Consider the following 27970-nt stretch of genomic DNA (forward strand, 5'->3'; position numbering starts at 1 on the left):
ATACTGTGTATTGTGCTGGCAGCTTCACCCCAGTGCTTGAGTGGCAATTAGTAAGCCCTTCTTTAAAAACTGTGTTTTGCCTTTAAAATTTTTATGGCATAGTGTGTAATTTTTGTCTGGACATCCTTCGAGTAGAAGTAGCACAGGGGTTATTAGGCTATTACCTGTGTTTTATTTTTCCTGTGACACTCTATAGAGGTTGCATGTTTTAAATTGAGCATTTCTGAGGTTGCATGTTTGTTTGAAGATGGCTTCTCATTTTTATTTAAAGACAGGTGTGTTCTTAAGCTTTGAAAAGATTATAGGCCTTTGTGTTACAGAAATCTGAAATGTCCTGCCTGGGATCACCCCAAAATCCCCCTAACACCTTCTAGGTCATCCACCTTCCTTTGTGATCAGCAAATAAACTGACATGTAGATTAGAAAGGTGCTAGGCTTCCCTGGTGCTAAGAATGCTCTTAGTTATTACATCCCAGTAGTGGTGTTTGCCAGGATTTCTGCAGGAAATTTTCCTTAATTACCAAGAACATCTGTCACTAGGTATTTTCTTACTGTGGTACAATGATTTTTTTGGACTTTCATCCAGAAACTGTGAGACTTACAGTTTGTCCTCATGCTAAAGAAGCCATAGACTCTATAGTCGGAGGATTGGTTTGTTCTTTTGATTTTTGATCATGTGCTGATGTAGCATTTATGGTTCCTCTCATTTCCCATAGAAACTTTATTTGAATTTTTCTATTTAGACAGTAAGGTGCATGTTTATAAAAAGTGGGCAAATGGTATGAAATAAGAAAAGGTAGAAATTGGATGGAAACCACCTGCCACAGACCAGGTAAAATCTGGAAGATATAATTTATATAAATACACAGCCACTGGCATTACGTTCATGGCTTCTTGCCAAAATAGACCAAAAATCTAGAAACTTATTCCACAAATAACTAGCTACAACCTACCTGGCAAATGAGGTTAAAAAAAAAATGAGGTTAAAAAAAATGCAGTGCTGTGCCAAGTGGCTGCCGTCACTAACAGGAAGGGGCCGCCTGGCAGTGCCCAGTGACTTCTCAGGAGGTGGGAGAGGAGAGCTAATTAAACCACCAGGTCCCTGACGAGTTGTATTGTCACACTTATTAGGAGCAGTTGAAACTTTGTCCTGGTTTCAACAGGGGAAGCTACTGTTATTTGCTTATCTTCTGCATTAAAGTTTGGTTTAGGGCATTTGTGTGTCTTAATAGTCAAGCAAAAAAAGGCACAACCTTTATGAAAAACCAGTTTCTTTGATGGAGGATTCACTGCTTTGGTGCACTCCAGTTACCAAGAGACAACTGAAAACTACCTTTTATCAGTGTACACTCTATGCTCTTTTCCACCGTTCCAGCACTGTAAATAATATTTGCCCATCTGCAAGGATGTGAAATGTTGACATGATTCAGCTGGGATGTCTATTTTAAGTAGTGTTCATCATTGTCACAGGAGCCGCATTTTAACCTAATTATGGGAGAGCATCATTCTTACACACACAGCATCATTCTTACACACACACCCCTCCCCGCCACCACCGCCGCCCCACCTCCACCCCTCTGAAATCCTTAGTAAAAATTCTAATGTTAAGCAGATAGGTTTATTAAAAATAATGTTGATATAGTCCTGGAGCATATTAATTTCAAGAGGGTATTTGCAGCAGATTTCATTATAGTTACTTAACAGCTAAATAATCATTTTGTTTTGACTTACAAAGTTACTAAATAATAAAGGGGGAAGGAAAGAATAGGGCTAATCCAATAGAGACGGAAGCTGGTATCAATCTTCCCTAAGCACTTGGGTGGTCAGCAGCCTTAGGCAGAGCTTGTCTCTAGAGGGTTAACCAGGACCCAAAGTGATTTTTGCACTGAGCTCCTCCTGCACCTCTCATGATGCCAAGAGGCATGGGATTCAAAATAGAGCAGAACCAGTTTATTAAACTGTTCAAATTATTAAAAATTAAAAGTGAAAGATTTTCATAAACACTATTCCAAAATGTTGGTTTTAAAAATGTTACTAGCAATGTATGCATTCCCCTTATGTCCCCTGCCCCCATACCAATTAAAATAAACTTGAACACCCAGTGTAAAAAACACTTCAGGGAGAATCAAAAGTCAATCCTTTGAAAAGAAAGGTGAAGAGGGGAGCAAACGGTGTGTAGCAGATGCTGGTCCTGCCCAAGGGGCTGCTGATGCAAACTTTGGTGGCATTAAATCCCCCAGTAAGGCATCAGGTGTCGGGACTCTTTCTCATAAACGTCTGGAACTATGCCGTAAGGTGTCTGTACCATTTTAACTGTTGACTTCCCAAAAAGCTGGCGCTCGTAGTCTATGAGCTGCCTCCAGAAGCCCACGTTGGGCCTGATGACAGGCCTCCGGGCTTTCACCCAGTTGTACGCCTCCAGCAGGCACACACTGTGGAATTTCATCAGGTAAGCAATGCAGAGGGTGGCCGAGCGGCTCACCCCTGCCGCACAGTGCACCAAGGTGGCCCCATGCTTCCTGCTCACACTGTGGATCTTGTCAGCCACGGTGTCAAAGTACAGTCCAATGGGGGCATGAGGCATGTCAGCCAGAGGCACTTTAACATATTCAAATTGCGGCCAGTTGAAATTGGGGATCTCGATGGTAGCATTAACAATGCAGGTGATGCCACGAGCCTGGAGGAGATGCCGGTTGGAGGCCACGCTGCCTCTGCCCAGGAAGAGAGAGGAGGTGATTTGAGCAATGCCTCCTATGTCTCCCTCAGAAATCATCCGAGGGGCCATAAGAGTCCGTGGTAGTGTGCTGTGACCTCGGGAGCCCATGGAGATGCCGACAATCACACTTGCATCATTGGAAGCAAGACCAGAGTGTTCTGTTTTCCTCTCCCAGGGAATCCGAAGTTATAATCTCCTTCCTGCAAAATACAGGTATCTGTCAGTACTTTATATGCTATTGATTCTGCAGTACTGTGGAATGGGAACATAAAAGGATTAGAAATCATTATTTTCTATATTAGAGTATGTTCTTTCAAAAACGTAGACAAATCATCTATGGATCATCAGTTAGAAAAAGCAGCCTAAGACACCAGTATGTAAAATCAATGCAAAACAGCAAGCTCAGCCCCCAGCTAGGTAGCTTAGTTGGTTAGAATGTCATCCCAATACACCTAGGTTGTGGGTTCAATTCCTGGTCAGGGCACATAAAAGAATCAACCAAAGAATTCATAAATAAGTAGAACAAATCGATGTTCCTCTTTCCCTCCCTCTCTCCCTCTCTAAAATCAATTGGAAAAAAAAAAAAAACGACAGAAAAATACTCAGCAGTCTGGTGATCTGTTTTTTTTAATAAAGGGCATTTGCTTGCCTTCCTTTTTCTATCTTGAAGCCTGCAGAGGCCTGCTGGGAACAGGACTCCTGTAACGACAAATACTTCTGGAAGGCTGTGGGCCAAGGCCATTTTTGCTGGCTATAAGCAGGGTCTCTGGAACCAGAGGGAGCACACAGCTTGTCTTAACATTGAAGGTGTATTATGCTTGAGATGAAACTGAATTCTACAGGCAAGAGATGTGCTTATGTATAGCACAAAGCACAGAATAACACACTAACTCCTGGGGAAAAACAGAACAAAACCAGAGTTGCCTGCGGAAAGGTAGGCTCATGCTCACAGAAACAGTGGATGGTTCATGCTAAATCCCAAAGGAACCTTCCTGCTGAGGCCGTTGGACACAGAATCCATGTAATACAATACCTCTCAAGGATTTAAACTTACTGAAATGTAAATAAATAAAATGGGGAAATAAAAAATTAAAAAGCCATTAAATGGAAATAGTCATCCTATTTTAGGAAAAGTGGAAGACACTTTTCAGCTAGTTCCTGTACAACAACCTTGCAGGGTCTTGCTCCTATTGAAGAGAGTGGTATTCCTTGGTAATTTGGGAAAAAATCAGAAATGCTGATTCCCTCCTATGGCCATGTTCTTTTATACACTGTTGCCTACCACCATGTCTAATTCTAGACAGAGAGATCTTAAGATATTACATTGTAATGTAGTCAGTGAACTGCCTTTATAAACTGAAAAGATAGTGAATTGGATCAGTTACAGAAAAGCCAGGACATAGGGTCACTTTAGCCTATTATTTCTTTTAAAAAAAGAACAGCTCTTCCTATCATATTTGTGACATCTGAACACTTTGGAAATTCAACTAAAATTTGAGTAACTTGTGCTGTGGCATTTCCATGGAAATGATCCTGGGCACTTTGAAGACCATGGTCTCAAAAATTCATTTGTACAAGTTAAAGAGCATTTTAGCTGACCTGACCCTGGGTTTGGTTAAATAACTTCATCTTCCTCAGCCAGTTTTAAGCTCCAAGGTGAATCCAGATGTGTTGGATTGAAATGAATTTAGTTTAATATTTAAAAACCTATATTCTCTCATTAATACAGTGTTTACTGTAAGACAGTCAATATTATCTAAGTTCTACATAGCATATATTAATAACAAAACAAAAATAACTGGTTTCCTTAGATTTTAGACATCAATTTCTCACTGCAAATTCGCACTGCTTTATAGTCTGTTCCCCTGGAAAGCGTGCTTATCCCCCCCAGGATGATGTAAGGGTGATGCCTAAAGTGGTTTCAGTGAGACAGCATCCCTGGTTCCGCAGACAGAGGTGGTGCTAGGCTACTCACTTGGGAGGGTCTGGAGCCCTGGGTCTGGATCCGGAAAGTCCTGAGGGAGTGCTGACCACAGTGGATATAGAGCCAATCTGCAGAAACAAAAGAAGGCAAGCATGTGGCCAATCAGGAAGTTGAAAAGAATTCCTCCTGGTTTTTTACTAAACTGGGTTTGACTGGAATAAATCTGGGAAGTAGAAAGCATGTTAACTATATCTAGATGTGCCTTTAAAGAATGTGCTGGTCAGAAATACCAACCTAAGTATCAGCTTTCGTTAATGACACATAACCCACTGTGTAACAAATATAAATATGGTTTTGACCATAACAAAGACAAATTTTGAAGAGGAGGAGATTCAGAGACCACAATGTATTGATGGATGTCAAAGACTTAATGGGCCAGCAAGGGATGCAAAACAAGCTAAAAGTCTCTTCCATGTGCCCTCGGTCAACCCAGCTGTGGAGACTGGTGTGCTGGTGCCACAGCTAAGCCAGGTGCCGGAAGATGCCTCAGGAAGAGCCGTGCTGCAGGGGCGGCTGCAGCCACGAACGCCGACAACAGGAAGTGGTGTTGGAGAGGGCAATCTGAAATTTCTCTTCCATGTTGGCTCTTATTTATTCATTTATGTAACGATTTCATGCTCACTCATGAGCATCATTAAAAATGTGTTCCTTTCCCACCTTCCCTCTGCCTTTCCCAGTACCATCAGATTTAAATTTTAATTGCTTTGTACAGTTCTCCTGAGGCATTACTGATACAGAACTTGACCAAGCATGCAACTTGATGAGTTTTGACATATGTATGCCTTTGAGACGTCATGACCTTGGAAATAACATTCATCATCCCCCAAAATATCCTCATGCCTCTATAACTCATCCCCCCCCACAGCCCTATTCCCTAGCAACCACTGATCTGTTTACTGTCCCTATGATCTGTATTTTCTAGGTTTTTATATAATCATACAACATAGGGTGGTTATTTTGACCAAAAGGTGTTAGACCTTTAATTATTTTGCCATTCATCCATATTGTTGAATATATCAATAGTTCATTCCTTTTCATTGCTGAGTAGCATTCCATTGTATAGATACATAATATCATGGTTTATTCATCTACTGAAGGAAATTGAGTTATTTTAGGCTATCACAAGTAAAGTTCATGCAAACATTCATTTGTATGGACATATGCCTTCCTTTCCCTTGGTTTAAATACCTAGGAGTGGAACAGCAATGATACGTGTGTATTTAACATTTTAAAGTACAGTCAAACCTTGGTTCCTAAATGCCTTGGTTCTTGAACGATTCAGTTCTCAACCAAGTTGTTCATGAAAAAATGTCTCAGCAAATAAACTTCGGGTCTCAGTTCTCTATGCAACAACCCTTTCAAGCTGATACCTGTAAAATCACTCATGCTTCTCTCAGGAGACAAAGCAGGTTCAGTTTTTTAACAAATCACTTCTCAAACAGTTTTCGAGAACAATTTATTGTTTGAGAACTGAGGCTCCACTGTAGTTTTTTTCAAAAAGCTTTAAAAATAGCCACAGCTTGCAGCCCGTGGGGCAGGCTGATAATTACACACACGTAAGGGCCCACCGTCGTCCTCTTCAGAGACCTCTGAGGGCGAGCACCGGCTCCACACTCTCCCTCTGCTGCACCCCAGAGCGCCACTGTTTCCTGGAGATGGGCTTCTGTATGTGCCTGGTGCCCTGGTTTCTGTGGCTACCGAACAGGGCACGCCCCCTGATTGCCTAGCTCTGGCAGGCAGCAGGACGTGGGTTCCTCGGTCCCATGGGACTGTAACAAACAGAATTCTTGGCCAGCTCCCACCCCCAGGGCACCACACAGACACACCCTGCCTTTCTGTGAAAGGCGTATTTGCTAGTCCTGGAGCTCTGGCCTGCGCTGGCCTCAGCTCTGGCACACATCTAGCCCAGCTCTAGCGGCCTGCAGGACTTACGTTTGTGGTCCCACAAGACTGCACATATTTATATACTTTCCCCCCAATTACAGTTGGCTTACAGTTTTATATTAGTTCGGGTGTATAACAGTGATTAGATGCTTATATAACATATGAAGCGATCAACCTACTAAGTCCAGTACCCATCTGACACCACACATAGTTATTACGATATTACTGACTATATTCCCTATGCTGTACTTTACATCTTGACTTTTTAGAGCTAGCAACTTGTACTACTTAATCCAACTTCACCTTTCATCTCCTCAGCTCATCTGGCAACCATCAATTTAACCTCTGTATCTCTGAGTTTGTGCTTTGTTCATTTATTTTGTTTTTTAGATTTCACTTGTAAGTGAAATCATACGGTATTTACCTTTCTGACTTATTTCACTCAGCATAATACCTTCTAGGTCCATCCACGTTGCTGCAAACGGCAAACTTTCTTCTTACGGCTTAGTAACATTCCATTGTCTATATTTACCACATCTTCTTGCACACTTAGGTTGTTTCCATATCTTGGCTATTGTAAATAATACTGCAATGAACACACGGGCGCATAGATCTTTTCAAATTAGAGTTTTAAATTTTGCCTGCTGAGTCCACCCTGTGGGCGTGTCATGAGGGCCGCTGTTTGGGTGGGGTGCTCGGGTGTGGCCTGAAACCGGCCAGAGTGTGTTGGTCCTGGAGGCTCCTGGATGCCCCTGAGAGGGGCTGTGGTGTGGGCCAAGGTCAGCCACCGTTCGTGCAGGGGTTGCGGTGGGAGCTAAAAGTGACCGCTGGTTAGTTGCCACTAGTGCCGGGCTGGGGGCCCTTTGATGGCCATCACAGTGTGAGCTGACGCCAACCGCCTCTTGTGCTGGGTGTGTGGCTGCTCAGCGGAAGCTACCGTTTCAGGTCAATACTGGGCACAGCTTATGCCAGGCTTGGTGCCACCTGATGGGAGTTGCAGCAAACTGGTCTCAGCTTGTGGAGTTTGTGCCAGGCTTGGAACCGCTTACCAAGAGGTACAGGGAATGCTGAGGCCAGCTGCTGCTTGCTTGAGAGATTTTAGGAAAGTTCAAAGTGCAAGTCAAGACAGGCCACTTCTGTGGAAAAGCTGCTGGAGGTGGCTTGGGCCAGGCATGTGAGTTGGGTGGGGCGAGGTCTCAGGGAATCGCCAGGACTGGGCAAATGGTGTTAACCAGGTTAATGGAGAGCTCAGATTGGCACCTGTCTGCACTTGCCGGTTGTATGGGGGGCGGGCACCTGACAGGGCCTCCAACCCTGGAGAAGGCTACTTGACCTCGCCCCTCAGCCCTTGCCCAGAAGCCAATCAATTCAGTTCCTCCCTGTATGTCCCTGGTGCTCTTTGAGCTGCCGCCTCCACACCGGAACCCAAAGCGAGTGAGTCTGTGCACAAGTGATCTCTGTGCAACTCTCAAAAAGAACACGTATGACTGGCGTTCAAAGAGAATGCAATCTCTGCTGGTTTTCACAACTGTACGTTCCAGGGACTCCTCTTCCTGGCACTGGAACCACGGACGGGGGAGCCAGTGTGGGGCTGGGACCCCTCTCTCCTCAGAGGGGCGTCCAAAGCCAAGGTGTCCCTCACAGTTCTTAATCACCACACAGTGGGGGTGGGACCTGCCCACTCCACATCTCCGCCCCTGCCAGTCTCGTGGCTTCTTTTTATGTCCCTGGAACGTACTTTTGTTCATCTAGTCTTGGTGGTTCTCAAGGATGGCTGTTCTATACTTCAGTTGAAATTCTGATGTGATTGTGGGAGGGGGCAAGCACAGCATTTACCTACTCTGCCATCTTGACCAGATGATTGGATATATTAAAAGCTGCTGACTGAGATCCTCTCCTTCAGAACACTCACAGGTATTGGCACACCCACATCTATTGGGAGCCACTAAGAATAAAATATGCTGTTTGGACAATCACAAGGGTTTGAGAGACAACCAAGACTAACACAGGGTTGAATGGTAAGGTTCACTTACTACACAAGGGCACTGTTTCTGCACTGGAAGATGTGACTGTTCTTTCTAATGCACAGAAACCAACAGACAGTCATCGGAAATCAACAAAGGATTATGTTCCAAATGAAAGAACAAAATAAAACCTCACAAAGTCTTTAATAAAATGGAGATAAGTGATTTACCTGAGAAAAGTATGCAAGATAATGGTCTTAAAGATATTCACTGATCTCAGGAAAAGAATGAATGAACACAGTGAGGACATCAAAGAAATAGAAAATAAAAGAAATTACCAAGTAGAAGTCACAGGGCTGAAGAATAATTGAACTGAAAAATATACTACAAGGATTCAATAACAGACTAGGCGACTCAGAAGAAAGGGTCCATGAATTTGAAGTCGGAGCAGTGGAATTCAAACAATGACAGCTGCAAAAGAAAAATGAAAAATGGTGATGATAGCTTCAGGGACTTATGGGACAACATCTAGCAGAACAACATTTGCATTATAGGTGTCCCAGGTGAAGAGGAGAGGGAGTAAGGGGCAAAAACTTACTTGAAGAAATAATGGCTTGAGCCCTGGGGGGTGTGGCTCAGTGGACTGAGTGTTGGCCCGGTCAGGGCACACACCTGGGGTGCCGGCCAGGTCCCCGGTAGGGGGTGTGCGAGAAGCAACCACACACTCATATTTCTCTCCCTCTTTCTCCTTCCCTTCCCCTCAAAAAAAAATTTTTTTTTAAATGGCTTGAAAACTTCCAAACTGGAGGTAGCTCAAAAGACTTATGAGACAACATCAAGCAGAACAACATTTGCATTATAGGGTTCCCAGATAGAGAAGACAGAGAGAAAGAGGCAGAAAATTTATTTGAAGAAATAATGGCTTGAAAACTTCCATAACCTCTGAAAAGAAACAAACGTCCACATCCAGGAAGTCCAAAGAGACACACACCAAAACAGACTGTAATTAAATTGTTAAAAGTTAAAAAACAAGGAGAGAATCTTAAAAGCAACAAGACAAACACAACTTGTTATATACAAAGGAGCTCCTATAAGTAGATTTTTTTGACAGAAACTTTACAGACCGGAGTATAGTGGTATGATATATTCAACGTGTTGAGAGAACAAAAAAATCCCAATCAAGAATACCCAACAAAGTTGTCACTGAAAATTAAAGGGGAGAGAAAGTTTTCCAGACAAACAAAGACTACAGGAGTTCATCACCACTAAATCACCCTTACAAGAAATATTAAAGGGACTTTTTTAAAAAAACGTTTTTCTAGGTTCTTATTTAAATATTTTATTTATTTCTTTTTAGTGACAGGGCAAGGGAGGAAGAAAGAGAGGGAGAGAAACTGGGATCCGTCACCTCCCACATATGCCCCAACTGGGGACCAGGCTTGTAACCCAGGCACGTGCCCCAACTGGCAACTGAACCAGTGACCCTTTGCTCTGTGAGACAATGCCCAACCGATGGAGCAACACAGGTCAGGGCAAAGGGACTTCTTTCGGCTGACAAGAAACAGTGTTAATGAGTACCAGGAAAATATATCAAAGTATAGATCTCACTAGTAAAGATAAACATATTAAAATTTAGAATAATATAATGTAAACATAGTAGATTTAACCTTCATACCAGCTGTAAGTGGTTAAAGACAAAACAACTATAACTACACTAGTTAAGGGATATAAAAGATAAAAGGACATAAAATGTGGCTTCAAAAACAAAGGTGAGTAAAAATGTACAGCTTTAAAATGTGTCCAAACTTAAGTTACCAACTTGAAAAAGACCATTTTAAGTTTTTATATTTAAGCCTCATGGTAACCACAAAGCAAAAACTGATAGTAGATACACAAAAAGTAGAGAGAAATCTAGGCATCCATAGATTTAGATGTTATATCTAATTAAAATTCTACTACACAGCAAAGGGAACCGCCAACAAAATGGAAAGACAACCTAGAGAATAAAAGAAAATATTTGCAAATCACATATTCGACAAGGGGTTAACATCTGAACTATATACAGAACTAACACAACTCAATAGCAAAAAAAAAAAAAAAAAAAAAAAAAAAAAAAAGGCACAGGATCCGAATAAACATTTTTCCAAAGACATTCACATGACCAACAGGTACACAAAAAGGAGCTCAACATCATTACTTATCAAGGATATATAAATCAAAACCACTATCACCTGACATCTGTTAGAATGTCTATTATCAAAAAGGCAATAACAAATGATGGTGAGAAAAGGAAAGGAACCCTGTTGGTAGGAATGTAACTTGGTGCAGCCACAATGGAAAACAGTATGAAAGTTCCTCAAAAAATTAAAAATAGAATTACCATATGAGTTAGCAATTCTATTTCTGGGTATTTATCCAAAGAAAATGAAAACACTAACTCAAAAAGATACATGCACCCTCATGTTCACTGCAGTATTATTTACAATAGCTTAGGCATAGAAACAACTTTAAGTGTCCCTCAATGGATGAATGGAAAAAGAAAATGTAATATACACACAGTTGGATATTATTCAGCCATAAAAAGGAAATCCTGCCATTTGCAACAGAGATTGACTGATCTTGAGGGCATTATGCTAAGTGAAGTAAGTCAGAGAAAGACACTGTATGGTATCAGTTATACATCAAATCTAAAAAAAAAACAAAACCAAAAAACATCAACAAACAAAAACAACCCAAGCCTCTAAATACAGAGAATGGCTTAGTGGTTGCCAGAGGAGAGGCTAAATGAGTGAAGGGGGTTAAAAGATACACACTTTCAGTTACAAAATAAATAAGTCATAAGGATGTAATGTAGAGCACGGTGACTATAGTTAGTACTATATTGCAGGTATTTGAAAGTTTCTAAGAGTAAATCTTAAAAGTTCTCATCACAAGAAAAAAAATAACTACGTATGGTGGCACACTTCTCATGGTGTTCATTTTGCAATATATTTGCAAATATCAAATCATTATGCTGTACACCTGAAACTAATATGTTGCATGTCAATTACACCTCAAATAAAAAAGACCCTGAAAAATAAAAAGTTACAGCTTTATAATGCAGTGATTCTAAAACTTGGGTGTGCAGCAGAATCACTGGAGGACTTGTCAAAAGACTGCCCAGTCCCACCCTGCCTCTGACTCAGCAGTTCTGGAGTGGAACTGGAGAACTGCCATTTCCCAAGTGATGCTGATGCTGCTGGTCAGAGGACACACTTTGAGGCCACTGCAGAGGTGGATGCTGTGGTGTGCCACTTAGATTCCCCCTTCAGAACTGAGGCACTCAGGGTTCTGGTGCTGAGAGATCACAAGTCCCTCCCCAGAAACTGCCCTTGCCCAAAGGGAGCCGCCTTACCCAAGGTTACACCCCTCTTCGGGGGCCCACATCTGATGATTTACAATACAGGGGTACCTGGAGAAGTACACAGACGCAATCGCGTTATGAGGAGGAACGAGGAAGTAGTCACATAAGGTGTGCGGACGTGGAGATTAGATGGACGTGGACATGGACAGAACTTTTACATGAGAACATCCTGTCCTGAAGCTGAGCACTGTGACTTGCCACTTCCAAGTCCTTCCCGGGCATAATCCTGATAGTTTAAAAAGCAAAGTCACCATGTAATAAACACAAAATTAGGCTCCCAAATTGCTGGTGATAACTCCCTCCTCAATGTGGAAAATCTGGAAAATGCTAACCAAATTTCCAACCAGGTTATCTAGTTACTGCCTGATTAAGAGGGACTAAGTCTTGTGGTCTCCCAACTAATCATTCTGCTTAGGAGGCCAGCTGCCCTCCTGAGGCAGGGGTCTCAGGCTCACTGGCCTTCTCAGCAGACGAGTCTTTGTCAAAGGCCAAGGTAACTAATGGGCAGGCCAGCAGCCTAGCATTCTGTAACTCTCACTTGTTGGGCGGTGATTGGGTACTAGGTGCTACGGGGAAAAGAAAATGGACTGTGAGTTCTCAGAGCAGAATCCACGTGAGACAGACATGATCCCCTCTCCCTGCTGCTGCAAGTCAGTCTTGTGCCAACAAACCTGCTCAAAATGCCAATGCTGGCTCCAAGGGTTAGAAAAACATCTGCCAGAGAGCACTCAGAGGACACAGACACCACGGTACTCCTCTAACACACACTCCTGACCCCTTTTTACAGGTCAGCAAATACGAGGTTCAGAAAGGGTGAGACGATTTCCACTTGAGGTACACAAGTCCCTGAACAAGGAAAATCCGAGGCGTCTGGGCTCCTCGCTCAAGCCCACGAACGGCTTCTCCGTGTGACCGCTGGGGGTGGCTGTGCTCCATCACCTGCCTTACAGCACTTGGACATCACCAACCAGTGCCTTCAATGCATGAAAGGAGCCTTGGATCTGCCTAAGCACATGTTTAAATGTCACTTAGAGAAAATACTGCCCAGATCAGCCGAGCTGTTCAGTTTCTCTTTTTGCCCCAAATAGGAAAATACTGCCACAAGCAAGTACACAACTCACGACAGAGAAAGCCCTCCTGATAGCAGAGGAATCTCAGCAAGAAGTTGTCCCAGACTAGGCACAGTAAGAAGCCTCAGTCTGCTCAGTTCTAAGATTAGTAGATTCTGATCAAGAATGAAAGAAAATATGGGTATTATACCACAGATGTGTCAAAAATCAACTGAGTAAATGTGCACTTGAAGACAGAAAAAGGATAATGAGAGTAAGAGACTGACCCACAAAGACTCCAAGGTGCTGTGAGTGAACACACCACTCCCACTGCAGCACACTGGTTTCGGGGACAAGGTTGACCAGAAGGAAAGCCAAGGAACATCCACGTCGCTGTCCATGGTGTTCAACTCAGCCCTCCCAGGTTGTTCTGACAGTTCCATTTACCTCTTCAGGGGAAAAAAATGCTGTTTTTGGCCCGGAGAAGGGAGTGGGTGGGGTAAAAGACAAAAAGGAGGAGCTGTCCTAAACCAACCCCAGGGAGGTATTTCTTCTACAAGTTATAAGCAATGTCTCATCAGAGATGATGCTGGTTTCTTTGAATAATAAGCATCAAAGCACCAAGTGCTAAACAAAATGAAGAATTACTGTCTGCCCAATGGGCCTGTAATCTCAATAATGCACAAGCTATTAACAACTGACTACGCCCTGTATTGGAGAGCTCCAGGGATGTGGGCCCCAGCCTCCTGTTCACACTGGCATCCATTCTTAGAACAGACGGGGAATCGCAGCCAGGAGTCACAGTCTACAGGGTCCGGCAGAAGTGCAGCCTGCTTGAGTGTGGTTCCTAGGGCAATAATATGGGTGTAATAATCTATAGTTTTAATTTGAACACTTCACCTAAAATGCCATGTGGTGTGCTTGAGTGTGATATTGTTATGTTAGAGGATTACATGCTTATGATTTTGTAATTAAAAAAAGGGGGAGTTATTTGTGCCGGACCCTGTATTTGGAGCATCCATCCCAGTGCCACAGAGGCTACTTCCCATTTTCAAAAGAATCATGACACCCACTAGAATCACCAGTTAAAGAACTGAAATTCTATCCACTCCTTTTTCACCCCATGTTGAATAAACAGAAAATGGCCACGATTGTACTAGAGATGACTGTGTAAAACAATCCGAATACAATATTTTTAGCTTTAGGAATTTCAGAGGGTCCCAGTATATAATGGAGGCCTACACTGTTTATTTTGTATACCTGAAAAGCCTATATCATCACATTTTTTCCATAAAAATGTTTAGTTCTTTAAAAATCTTAAAAGTCACCCTTTTTAACATAGAAGCATTTTAGCCTACATTGCCATAAATAAATATTAGTTTCCTCATTATTTTCATTATTATATCAGAAATGTATTCTATTGGGGAAAAAAGTTAATATACTCTTACAAATAAAAATCACAGTGTGGCAATCTTTCATTAAGGGAAAAATAATTTTCTGATAGAACATTAAAAATGAAACTCAAGCCCTGGCTGGTGTGGCTCAGTGGACTGAGCGCCAGCCTGTAAACCAAAGGGTCGCTGGTTGGATTCCCAGTCAGGGCACATGCCTGGGTTGCGGGCCAGGTCCCCGGTGGGGCAACTGAATAGTGCGAGAGGCAACCACATGCTGGTGTTTCTCTCCCTTCCCCTCTCTAAAAATAAATAAAATCTTAAAAAAAAAACAAAAAACAAAAACTCATGTTGAGTTACTATGGTTACGGGAGGACCAGGGCAGGGAGGTGCATTTTTAAAAAATTTTTATTGAACTTATTGGGGTGACACTGGTTAATAAAGGTATATAGGTTTCAAGTGTATGATTCTATAATATGTCATCTTTATATTATACCATATGTGTTCACCATGCAAAGTCAAGTCTCTTTCTGTCACCATTTATCCCCACTTTACCCTCATCTACCTCCCCCCACCCGCCTTTCCCTTTGGTAATCACCATACTGTTATCTGTGTCTACGAGGTTTTACATTTTTTTCTTTTGCTTAATGCCAAAATTCAACTTTTTTCACCAAGCCCCCCAAACCTCCTCACCTCTGACAGCAGTCAGTTTTCTGTATCTGAGTCTGTTTCTATTTTATTTTGTTCATTAGATTCCACATATAAGTGAAATCACATGGATTTGTCTTTCACTTACTGACACTTCACTTAGCATAAGTGAAATCCACCCATGTTGTTGCAAAAGGTAAGATTTCCTTCTTTTTTAGAGCCGAGTCGTATATGAATGAGTAAATACACCACAGCTTTTTTATCTACTTACCAACACTTGGTCTGCTTCCAAATCTTAGTCATTATTAATAATGCTACAATGAACATAGGGGTGCATATATTCTTTTGAATTAGTATTTCAGTTTTCTTCCAATATACACCCAGGAGCAGAAACAATGGGTCATAAGGTAATTCCATTTTTAATTTTTTGAGGAAACTCCATACTGTTTTCCACAGTAGCTACACCAACCTGCATTTCCATCGACAGTGCATGAGGGTTTCCCTTTTGTCCACATCCTCACCAACCCTTGTTCTTGATTTATTGATAATAGCCATTGTGATAGGTGTGAGGCGATATTGTGGTTTTAATTTGCATCTCTCATGATTAGTGACGTTGAGCATATTTTCATATGTCTATTGACTATTTTCTCTTGGAGAAGTGTCTATTCAAATCTTTTGCCCATTTTTTAATTGGATTGTTTTGGGTTTATTTTGGTGTTAAACTGTACAAGCTCTTTGTAAATGTTGGATATTAATTCCTTATCAGATGTATCATTGGTGAATATGTCCTCCCAGTCAATGGGTTTTTTCATTTTGTTGATGCCTTTGCTGTGCAAAAACTTTTTAGTTTTGATGTAGTCTCATTTGTTTATTTTTTCCTTTGTTTCCCTTGCCCAAGGAGATATATCAGAAAAAATACTGCAAAATGTCTGACATTTTACTGCCTATGTTTTCTTCTAGGATTTTTATGGTTTTGAGTCTTGCATTTAAGTCTTTAATCCATTTTGAGTTTACTCTTGTGCATGGTGTGACTAAGATAGTGTGACTAATTTTTCTTTCTTTCTTTTTTGCTTGCACACATCTGTGCAATTTTCTCAACACCATTTATTGAATAGACTGCCATTACTTGGGAAGGTGTCTTATAGGTACAATTATACTATCATGTTTTTTCACCAATCCATTTAAAACATGCTGCCATTCTTCCCTTTCAAGAGTCTCTTGATTTTTAGGTTCCAGATGGAGAAGGCAAGCCTTTTTCTACTACTATTACTACTCAAAAAGTGTGATCCAAGACCCAGCAGCATCAACCTGGAGGTTGGCAGAAATGCAGAATCTCAGGCCCCACCCCGGACCTGTGGCATCAAATTCCACAGGTGATCAGTATACACATTAAAGTGTGAGAGGCAGTGCTCTCATTAATCTGCCTCAGTCTGTCCCACTGGACTTGCTGAAGCAAACTCAAGCCCCTGTTTTATTTAAACCGCACGAGCATGCCCAGCCTCTCACGGGTCAGTATCATTCTGCTGTCATGGTTCCCAGGTGAGGAATCAGAGGTAAACGTAGGATAAGAGGCTTTCCCAGACTCTACAAAGAAAACAGTAACCCCACTGGGACCAGAACCCCTTTCCAGGAGTTGTCTGATAATTAGTCATACAATCTGACCATGACAGATCAAGTGACCTGAAGACTACCAAAATGTACACTTCACTGGGGAAGAATATAAAAACTGCAAAGAGAAAGGACTTAAGGAACATAAGGTCAGCCTGATTGTGTTTTAGCTATAATCTGAATATTAATTTGAAAACTCTTAAGTGGTATGAGATGGTCTTTAGGTGTGAAAAATCTGATAAACCTCAACTAAGAAAATGCTTACAAAATTCCACAACCACACTTAAAGTTGTTTGGTGATAACTAGAAACCAGTTTGTGCCACAGCCTATATAAATGATACTTTAAAATTGTCAAGAAGCAAGCGCTAAAAACTAAATAAAATCATAGATTTTTGGTTAAGTGATGAATTATAATAAATACAGGTCAGTACACCTAGATGCAGAGTACTTAAAAAAAAAGGCAGCAATTATATCCAAGGTAGGTATAAGCGTGCCTCAAAATTGCCAGTCACTACTGTCCTCTGAGAAGCAAGACCATGAAATCTCAGAAAATGCAGATCTTTTCATAAATAAGATCTCAGTCCTTCAATGATCATTATTACTTTAAGAAAGACAAGAAATAATTTATAAACTAGAATAAAGTTCATAAGACTTAGGGTTCATCAATGAAAAGTTGATGGCCATCTGATCACCTTACCCTTTAATGTCTTATTGGATGAATCAATATCCTTAAAACTCTAGCAGTGAGGCTCAACTTTCTCCTTACAAGAACTTTAGCATACCCCTGACCCAATTTAACATGTTTGGTGATTTTATACCAATTACCTTATAAAGTACTGAAAATTTCCTATTTTTCTTTATTAATCATAGGCATCTATAATTATCTACAAGAGTTTCTAAGCAGAATAAGATAACCTGGTAAGTCTCTTGCATTAGTTGGACAGAAGGAACCTCATGAAACTGTATACTCTTTCCATGCTGAGGGACAGTAAGCCTGTTGCATTTTGAGGGCAACTGAATGTGTCTGAGGCCCCTACAGCAAAGGGAAGAATCTAGTTCTTAGCTAAATAAGAGATGGTGCAGCCTACTACACACCGAGGCTACATGATATAGCCTAGGCTATAATCCTGTACAGCATGTTACTGTACTGAGTATTGTAGGCAATTATAACACAATGGCGTGTGTGTAGCTAAACATACCTAAACATAGAAAAGTAAAGATATAGAACGAAAGATTTAAAAATAGCCCTGGCTGGTATGACTCAGTGGATTGAGTGCTAACCTGCGATCTAAAAGGTTGCTGGCTCAGTTCCGAGTAAGGGCACATGCGTGAGCTGCGTACCAGGTCTCCAGTTTGTGGTGTGCAAAAGGCAACCGTACCTCTTACACATCGATGTTTCTCTCCTTTTCTCCCTCCCTTCCTCTCTCTAAAAATAAATGAATAAAATATTTACAAAAACTATTTTTTAAAAAAATGGTGCACTTATTTAGGGCACTTACCATGAAAGTCTACACTACTGAAAACTTTCTAACTACTGCACACGTAGGCTTACACCAAACTTATTAAAATACATTTTAACTTCAATAATAAATTTTTAGCTTACTGTAACTTTTTTACTTTCTAAACTTTTTTATTCTTAGTACTAACACCTAGCTTAAAACACAAATACACTGTACAGCTATACAAAAATATTATTTCTTTATATCCTTATTCTGTAAGATTTTTTCTATTTTCAAATGTTTTTTATATATATATATATTTTTTACTTTTTAAAGTTCTTCATTAAAAGCTAACACACAAACACACGCATTAGCCTAGTCTACACAGGGTCAGGATAATCAGTGTCACTGTCTTCCACTTCCACATCTCATGCCACTGGAAGGTCTCCAGGGAGAAAAGCATGCATGGAACTGTCATCTTCTATGATAAAAGTGCCTTCTTTTGTAATAACTCCTGAGGGACCTGCCTGAGGGACTTCTTGAAGAGGTGTCACTCTTTTCAGTACTATGTCCATGGTGGTTTGATCATACATTTGCTTCTAAGTAGATAAGCCATGAACATTCCTCTCTATTAATAAAAATGTTTTGGCGTTGGGGGTCCACGTTTTCAAACTTTTTAAGGATTTACTGAAGTCTGAAAAAGCTTTGGTCAAACTGTTTACTGTGAATTTTCTTACGGATTATTCTCCTTCTCTTGCCTCATCTTCAGCTATACATTCCTGTTCCAGTTCCAACAACTTGTCCTTAGTCGGTCCTTCAGGAACCACCTCTAAGAACTCCTCAATGTCATCCTCATCCACACCCAGGTTAAAGTTGTTTGTTATTTCCACTACAGTCTTGTTGATTTTTGTAACTTCCTCATCCTTGGCAAATCCTTTGAAGTCATGGATAAATGAACCCTTGAGTGTCTTCTTCCAGAGGCCATTCACATACTCTTTGGTGACGTCAACCCAAGCCCAAACAAGGTTCTTGATGCAGTCACTGATGTTGTAATTATTCCAAAATTGCATCAGTTTCTTCTGTGTTTTCCTCAGTGGCAACAATAGCCTGGGCAAAGCTCCTCCTCACACAGCAGACCTTAAAAGCTGCTATAACTCCTTGTTCCACTGGTTGGATCAAAGAGGTGGTGTTTGGAAGAGCAAACACCACTTTCATACTGGGATGAAAATCACCAATAAAAGGAAGATGTCAACATTAAGGGACCATAATCAACGATTAGCAAAATCTTGAAGGGTACTGTTATTCTCAGAGTGATTCTCTGTTTTTCTAGAAGAGCAATTCTGGAGAGCATGTTGGAAGAGGAGCTGAGTCACCCACGACTTCTTGCTCCTGCAGTGCACTGGCAGTGTGTGCTCACTGATAAGCCCGAAGGCCCTGAGGTTTTCCCTGGGCCAGATCGCAAAGGGTTTCAATTTGTAGCCTAAAACACTGCACCCAAGGAAGACTGTTATTCTGTCCTTAAAAGCCTTGAAAACTGGCATTGACCTGGCCTTTTTATGGAGGAAACTCCTTTCAAGTATCTGTTTCCAGAATAGGGAGGTTTAATCCATGATGAATATTTACTCTGGCAAGTAGTTTTCCTCCACAATCAGCTTATCTAGAGTTTCCAAAAATTCTTCAGCTGTCTTCATATCAGCACTCATAGACTTCATCCTTACTTTCATGTTAAGTAATGAATAACAGTCCTTTAATTGTTTAAGCCACCCAAAGCTAGAAGTTAATTCAACATTATCATCCTATCGTCGGGTCCAGCTTTTTCTTTCAATAGTGAAGAAAAAATAAAAAACAAACAAAAAACCCTCCTTTCTTTGGCAGTTACCATTATGGTGCTGAAAGGAATGTGCTTCTGTGTCTGATCCTCAATCCAGGTCATTAGGTTTCTCTATGTCTAACATAGGCCCTTTTTGAATACTCGTTAGTTTCATTGTCTTCAATGAAGCAGATCCTTTAGCTGTTTCCATCACTTTGCTCTTGTTCTTCAAGATGGCAGCTACGGTGGAATGAGACACACCTGACTGGCGAGCTATAACCAGCTATAACCATCACGGGTTTTCCACCTTCATACCCCTTAAGCACTTTTAGTTTTGCTTCCCGGTAAATCGCTCAACATAACCTCGTATTGGCAAAATTAGCAGTAGATTTTTTATACTTAGAGTCCATGATGAGCAAAACAACACAAGATTAAGTCAAGCACAAGAGAAAATAATGCAATCAAGAGACCTAATAAACATGAAATATATAAGGCTGCTGCCTGCATAACGGGGCACATCGTTTTAAAGCAAACTTTTTTTTTTTATAAGTAGAAAGAGTGTACTCTAAAAATAACTATAAAATGTACAGTATACTAAATACATAAACAACATAGTCATTTATTATCAGGTATTATATACTGCACATAACTGTATGTGCTTTTAGGACAAGCAGTACAGGTTTGTTTACAGCAACACTGCCACCAACACATGAGTAGTGCATTGCACTATGACTTTAGAATGGCTGTGACATCGCTAGTGGACAGGAATTTCTCGGCTCTATACAAACATATGGGACCACCCTCCCAGAGTAAGCATGTGGTCCATCACTGACTAAAAATGTTGTTACACAGCGCACGGCTGTATTTAAGTAAAGTGGGTTGGAAGGAAACCTATCACATTTGTGGGATGGTTGTCTCGGTGGAGAAGAAAGAGAATGAGCTCAAGGAAGTCTCAACTTAATAATGCTTTTTTTTTTTAATAAAAGTGATAAAGTAAGTATGACCAACCTTGAGTTGTAACAGTGTTGGTTAATTTATTGTTGGTAATTTTCTATGCCATTGCAATTTCTAAAAATAAAAAATTATTTGGAATAGAAGAAAATTAACTATAATAAATGGCTATCGATCCAAGCCCCCTCTCCCGGCTTTGGCCTGTGCCTGGCATGGGATCCAGACCATCAGGTGATTTGCTGAGATGACTTGGGAACTATACCAGCGTGACACAACGGCTAAATTAGGAAAATTCTTAGTCATAAATCTAGATTTCAAATTTGTATATGACTTGCACGCTGACAGCACTCTCTGGACTTTACTTCTGCCAGTACTTCCTCAAAGTGTTAAGTGAGCTCACCTCATGGTCTTTCTCTTCCAGGTAAGGGTGGGGCTTCACATGCCCTGTCTGCCACACAAATGTTTAGCAGTCAACAGAAGCAACATGCTCTCACTTTAGAGTTTTTTCGTGTGTATCTACAAACTTAAAGAACTTAGGAGTCAAAAAGACCTACAATAGGCAAATGATGCTAAAACCATTCTGAGCTCTGACTGGCATGGCTCAGTTAACTGGGCATCGTTCTGCAAAGTGAAAGGTCCACTGATCAGGACACGTGCCTGGGTTGTGGGTTTGGTCCCCTATTGAGGCAACCAATTGCTGTTTCTCTCTGATATCTATGTTTCTCTCCCTGTCTTTTTCCCTCCCTTCCCCCCACTCTAAAAGTAAAAAAAAATAAAATCTTAAAAAAAAACATATTCTAGGACAAAAGCAGTTGCACATGAATTTCAAAAGGGCCTTTTGTCCTCTGAGACTCCAAGATGGCGGGGGAAGGCTGACCAAAGTGAATGGCGGTCAGTGTAAAAGAAAGAATGGGAAGTAGCGAGGTAGGCTGGGATGGCTGCGGACACATGTGACAGGACACGGCCCTGATTTCCACACCAAGGGGCCCCCTCTTCTCTGCAACGGGTGGGAACAGCACTTCCGTAAGTTACAGCCCACCAGAAGGGCGTCACAGGACACAAACAGGACTTTTCCCCCATCGCTCAGATTAAGAGGTCTGACACTTTTTAATCCTCCCCCTTGGGTATCGTTTTATAAAACTGAAATTAATTTAAAGAAGCTGGGAAAAATGTTTAATATATAAGTTAAAAATTCATGATTTATGTAAAGACTGAAAATAAAACAATTTAGTCATTTTCTGAGATGCATTACAGAAGAAATAAAAAGAAATTTTAAAATCTCACATTCTTTGGGCTACTGTTCTACCATCACCCCTCCAGCTAAGAAAAAGTATCTCTCTCTGAGGGTATTTTATAAACCTACAAAATTGTAAAACTTTTCTGTTCTAAGGATAGAACAAACTGTTAGCAGATACTAGGCACAGTAGATACTCAACAAATATCTGAATTTAATAATTTAATAACTGTCCTAACACGACCTCTCCACACCTCCATACCCTCACTTTCTTCCACTTCCCCTCCCCTCATATCCCTCTCTTTAAATCTAGCTAGCAACACCAAGCACAGGCAACTATCTACTCAGAAAGCAGAAATTTTCTACATCAAAAGAGGTAGTTCTAAACTACCTCTTCTGTCTCATACAAAGAAAGATTTGTGGGAAAGTGCACTTTAAAGATTGTAAGAGTCATTTATTTGGGTAGTAAAGAAGCTGTGGTTCCTTTGGAATTGCCAAGGAAAAACACACCACGGTCTGTGCTTGGTGCCCCTTAGTGTATCTGCCCATGTACACAAGCATGTAAGTACCTGTCCTCAAGGGCACTTTCACAGGAATTGTCCTGGATTCCTACACACGTCACACACTAAAGCCAGCAATGCTGGCTTGCACATTCAGGGCTGGGCACAGGTCAAGCTGTCTGGAGCCCTAGAGATAGGATTGACCCAAAATCTTTTAAAAGATTTCTAGGTACTGGGCGTTTTTATTTTTAATACTTCATTTTGCATATTTAAATTTCTCTATACGTCTGTTTTTTTTAAAAAAAAAGATCACTGGAAAGGTTCTATTGGCTATTTGTCAACTAAACAGTGGAAAAACCATCTCTGGCCTTTGGGTGGCATGTTTCCAAACGATACAATTAAACATATGTAAATGTAAATACAATGGTACATGAAGGGCCAGGGATCAGTCCACATAGGTGACATGTATTCATTCATTTCAAGAAATACCCAGGCCCTGGCCAGGTAGCTCAGTTGGCTGGTGTGTCATCTTAATATGCCAAGGCTGTGGGTTCAATCCCTGGTCAGGGTACATGCAAGAAAACCAATAATGTACAAGTGGAACAACAAATTGATTCTCTCTCTCCCTCTCTCTACCCCTCCCTCAAATTAAGAAATGCCAAAAACAAAAACAAAAAAAACAAAAAACGAAAAAAAAACCCAACCCTGGCTGGTGTTGCTCAGTGGGTTGAGCACCAGTCTGCAAACCAAAAGGTCACTGGTTGATTCCCAGTCAGGGCACACTCCTGGGGTTGCGAGCCAAGTCCCCATTTGAGGGCAGGAGAGAGGCAACCAATTGATATTTCTCTTACACATCAATGTTTCTCTTCCTCTCTTTCTCCCTCCCTTCCTCTCTCTAAAAAAGAAATAAAATCTTTTTAAAAATAAATAAAATCCATTTAAAAATAAAATAAAATCTCCTTAAAAAATCAGTAAAATGCAAAAAAAAAGAGAAATATGTAAAAATATTGTCGTTAAACAGCAAATACAGTGAATTATAAATTCAATGCTGACACCACTGGAGGAATGTAAATTGGTACAACCACTTCAGAAAATAGGCATCAGCTAGTAAAGCTGGATATACACAGACTTATGACCCGGCACCAGACCAGAAACAACCCAGAGTCCATCCATGACAAATAGATAACTTGCAGTATGTTCATACAAAAATTAACTAATTATAGCCACAGGTAACAACATGAATGAATATTAAAAATATGTAACACTGGTGTGCTTAGGCACCCGAGCTACTGCGCGTCCAAGTCTGGGCAGCCCAGGGTGTGGTAGGTAATGGCCGTCAGCGCAAGGGCCATTCCGTCGCTGGGAAGGGACAGCCGTCACCTGTGGTGATGGTGGTTAGCAAGATGAACAAAGATGCGCAGACCAGAGCAGCAATTAACCAAAGGTGATAGAAACTGGAGAAAGAGAACACCTCAAAGAGTTGCTGAGAGCTAAATTAATTGAATGTGCCTGGAAGGATCAACTGAAGACACATTATAAAGAGATAATTAAAGAAAAAGGACTAGAACACGTTACTGTTGATGACTTGGTGGCTGAAATCACACCAAAAGGTAGAGCCCTAGTACCTGACAGTATAAAGGAGGAGCTTCTAGAAAGAATAAGAACATTCCTTGCTCAGCATGCCAGCCTTTAAGACTCAATTAGATTGTGTTGTTTTGTGGTCTTATTTCTGAAAGTAAAACTTGCCATACATTTTATATATATTTATAGCTATAGATATTTATAGCTATATTTTTATATATCTATATCTATATATCTGCAAGAATTTAAAAACAAAAACATGTGTGCATATGTGTATATATAGCTGTATATACATACACACACATAGGGTATTAAACTAATTATAGTCACAGGTAACATGGGTGAACTTTAAAAAATATAATGCTACAAAAATTTAAACAAAAAATTATGTGTGTGTAGATACACACACACCAATATTGCTTTTAAAAAAGGATTTAAAAGAATGCTATAGTTCATTGGGCTCCATATTTTCCTTACCCTTTCCAAGTCTAGCTAGATTGCAAAATTAAGTTTATGATTATAAAATAAAAACTAAACAACAACAAAAAGAATTCCTACTTTGATCCTATTTGCATAAAGGTAAAAAAACAGGCAAAGTGAAACTGCACTGTTCAGAGAAATATTTAGGGTATAAAACTACAGAAAAGAAAGGAAATGATTTCCACAAAATGAGGCTAGTTACTGGCTTGGTTACCTCTGGAGCAAGGAACAGGTTGTCATTGGGAAAGAGTGTGATGAGGATACTTCTTGACCTGCAAGATGGTTATATCACGTTTTCTTTAAAATAAGTAAGTTACGCATTTATGTTTCATACCCTTTTCTGTGTGTTACAATTCAGATTTTTTTTAAAAAAAAAGGTTAAATAACTACAATGTTGATTTCCAGGAATTCAGAACCATTACAATTCTAGCTAATCTTGGGAAAGAGCACTTCCTCTCCGAATGCCACTGTCAGTCCGTCAGCTACACGAGGTCAGGGACCTTATTCGCCTTCTACCTCAGCATTTAGCACGGTACCTTCAGCATTGCAAAAGTCCTCAATAAATATCTAACATTTAAACCCATAAACTCTTGGTGTGAATTTTGTTTTAACTCACCCATCTCCTGAAATTCCTGATTTAAATTGTGCCCAATTAACACTCTCCCTTCTTTGTCTTCACCCCAGTGAAGCTTTCATAAATAACTAAAGCTACCACCTTAAATGTTCTCTCTGTAAGTTTATACCCAGGCACTGTTGCTTTAGTGACTCGCCCTGCCTTCCACTGCCTTTTATGCCTCCTTATAAGCAAAGAAAAGATGAATACACAGTAGTCCTAGATTGATTTCTTTCTTTCTAAAGGTAAAGTTTCATCTGCAACTGAGAGGAATGCCTAGGATCTTAATGATTTAACTGCTTTGAAGTTAGTTAAGAAGAGGTTGTTTGCTGTTGTCCAGAGAAATATTACCATGAGATCAAAATTAATGAAACTTTACAACCAAGGTCTAATTTAAATACATGCTACCTGTTCCAGACAGAAATCAAATCACTATGAACAGGACCAGTTAAGCTTATAATAATTCATTTTGATTAAAAAAATCACTTTGTGCAAAGACATTTATGAAAATGCTTACAGAAATCTAAAAGGATACACACAACCCAACAAACATGCACACAGCAGCTGCTCTGGGGAAAGATGCTCAAAAAAGGCTTTAACCTCACCTGTAAAGTTTTAATGTTTTCACAACAGATGATTAAGGTATTTCTTGTGATATTTAGAAAAAGAATTTTAATCCATTTTGCCTTAAAATAAAATTCCGATTACAAAGGACGTCCACCAAACACAGACACCTTCCTAAAGACCATCATCTAAAAATGCTAGTTTTTATGCTAAAGTTTTAAAGGATTTCCCAGAGTTACACACCTGGCCAGTTTTTATGATATAAATACTAAAGAATATTATTAAAGGATATTATAGAAATCATACTTGCATTCTATGAAAGGATATTATAGAAATCATACCTGCATTCAACCACTATGAAAGATTTCAGATGAGAACGCAGCACAGACACATTTGACACTGACGTTAAAAAGACTTGGAATGAAGGAAACCATCTCCCCTTTTATGGGGGAAAGCCAAAAATATCAAGCAACTATCTCTCCTCCCCCAAGCGTCAGAAGATGAGTCAGAGCTGGAGGCAGGAATAGTGCCCATGTGTCAAGCCGCCTGTGCAAGGCTTCTTCCTACCTCTCCACCAGGCAACCCTCTTCCCTCACCCAGGTTGGGGTCCCTGCCATGAGTTCTCAGGTATCTCTGGTGAAGAGAGGCGGTTATTCATTCTGGGGGTGCCTGAGCTCCTGCGTTTTTAAAAGTAACTCAAGAAGGAGGGCTTTTATGAGCCCACAACAACAATCACCAAATGCAGCTCAAGTCTGTGGAGCTTCCAAACACACTCAGACAACTTCGCAAGGGAAATAGCACCTTTGTTCCCCTCATTTTAAACAGCAGGAAACACCCAGAGCAGCTGTGACTTGTCCAGTATCACTTCACTTGGTGAAAGAGCTGAGTCCCTAGCATGAAGTTGCTGAAGCCTGGCCCCAGCCTCTGATTTTTAATTGATCTGCACAACCTCAGGGAGGATGTTCCAACGCTGCACTATACTTCTGAGTGGACTTATGATCTAGAAATTCCAAGAAACTCTGGGTTAACTCCCTTGGTCCATATTCCTTTAAGGTTAGTAAAGAATCGGGACTTGGCTCTTCTCCTTCGTTTTTAGGTCTGTAAAGCGGGATGGTAATGCTCTCTACCTACCCCGCTCATAAAATTACAATGAACAGAAAATAGTTAATATATGCGAAATACCTTGAGGTCCTGCTGGATAAAAAGTACAAGGTAGTTTTTGTTTTTTGTTTGTTTGTTTTAAATAAATCCCTACTCAGTAGAACTACATTTGTAAGTCACTTCCCTCGCCTCTGGGATGCTCAGTTACCATAACACTGGCTGGAACCATTAGCAACATCCACCTAAATAAAATACTGTAGTTATACAATCCACTTAAGGCAGGCACAGCACGCAATTCGCCTCACACACAAACAACTCAACTTCGCTTTGAAACAAGGGTACTTAGGAAAAAATTAGACACGTTAGCACTGTGCACACCAATCTACCACCGCAGAGAAAAATACTCAAGTTGAATACTTGGCATTGCTGAAAGTCAAGTTGCTTCTATCAATGCACCAGAAACCTTTGGCAGATGCAAAGGCCGCCGTTGGCTTCTGGGGCTCAGAGCGGGCGAATGCCGACGGCAGGGTGAGGAGATAGAGGCCGTGGTGGGGCCGCAGAGGAGAGGGGTGGGGTGGGGGGGAGCAGACAAGGATGCTCCGCAGAAGCTGGAGGGTCGGCATCGGAGCCGGGGTGTCCGCCGAAGAGGGGGAACAGCAGGACGTGCGCGCTGAGAGCCAGCGAAGCAGGAGCTGCGCACTGAGGAGGGGGCGTCGCGGAGGGCCCCGGGCTTCTCCTCTCCCTGCCACCCTGAGGATGCGAGAACCCCTGGGAGCAGGTGGGGGCGCCGGCACAAAGTTTCCAAAGAGGAGGGTCGTGCGGGGCCCTGGCCGTTCCGTACCACCAGCGCTCCAGAGCCTCATCGGCGCCAAGTCTCGTCCGCCCGCCCTCCGCCCTCCACCCGGGCCGAGGGCCACGGGCCACGTACCGGTTCCGCTGAGATCAAGACTGATGCTCCTTCCTCCAGCGCAGCTCCCGGCTTCTGCGGACTGGCCGCCGCGCTCAACCCCCCTTCTCACCTCCGCCCGCGCCCGGGGCGGGCGGCGCGC

General features: G+C 41.2%; 1 protein-coding gene and 1 pseudogene across 2 annotated transcripts; one reads left to right on the forward strand and one right to left on the reverse strand.

Annotated features, from left to right (window-relative positions):
- Positions 1–1612: 1612 nt before the first annotated feature.
- On the reverse strand, positions 1613–27970 carry DUSP14 (dual specificity phosphatase 14). 2 transcript variants are annotated; one of them, XM_054574833.1, is made up of 5 exons: positions 27850–27970; positions 8887–9019; positions 7009–7170; positions 4692–4768; positions 1613–2916 (listed from the first exon to the last, which is right to left on the reverse strand). In XM_054574833.1, exon 5 carries the CDS (start codon positions 2822–2824, stop codon positions 2228–2230), a length of 597 nt encoding a protein of 198 aa, XP_054430808.1. In that variant the 5' UTR covers positions 2825–2916; positions 4692–4768; positions 7009–7170; positions 8887–9019; positions 27850–27970; the 3' UTR covers positions 1613–2227. The 2 variants fall into 2 exon arrangements, with proteins under 2 accessions (XP_054430808.1, XP_054430807.1); XM_054574832.1 differs by lacking the exons at positions 7009–7170; positions 8887–9019.
- Positions 23848–24326, forward strand: LOC129071539 (transcription and mRNA export factor ENY2-like; annotated as a pseudogene).

Source organism: Pteronotus mesoamericanus, unplaced genomic scaffold (assembly GCF_021234165.1).
Source record: "Pteronotus mesoamericanus isolate MK-2021 breed Mesoamerican mustached bat unplaced genomic scaffold, CSHL_Meso_final contig_269, whole genome shotgun sequence".
NCBI classification, from domain to species: Eukaryota; Metazoa; Chordata; class Mammalia; order Chiroptera; family Mormoopidae; genus Pteronotus; species Pteronotus mesoamericanus.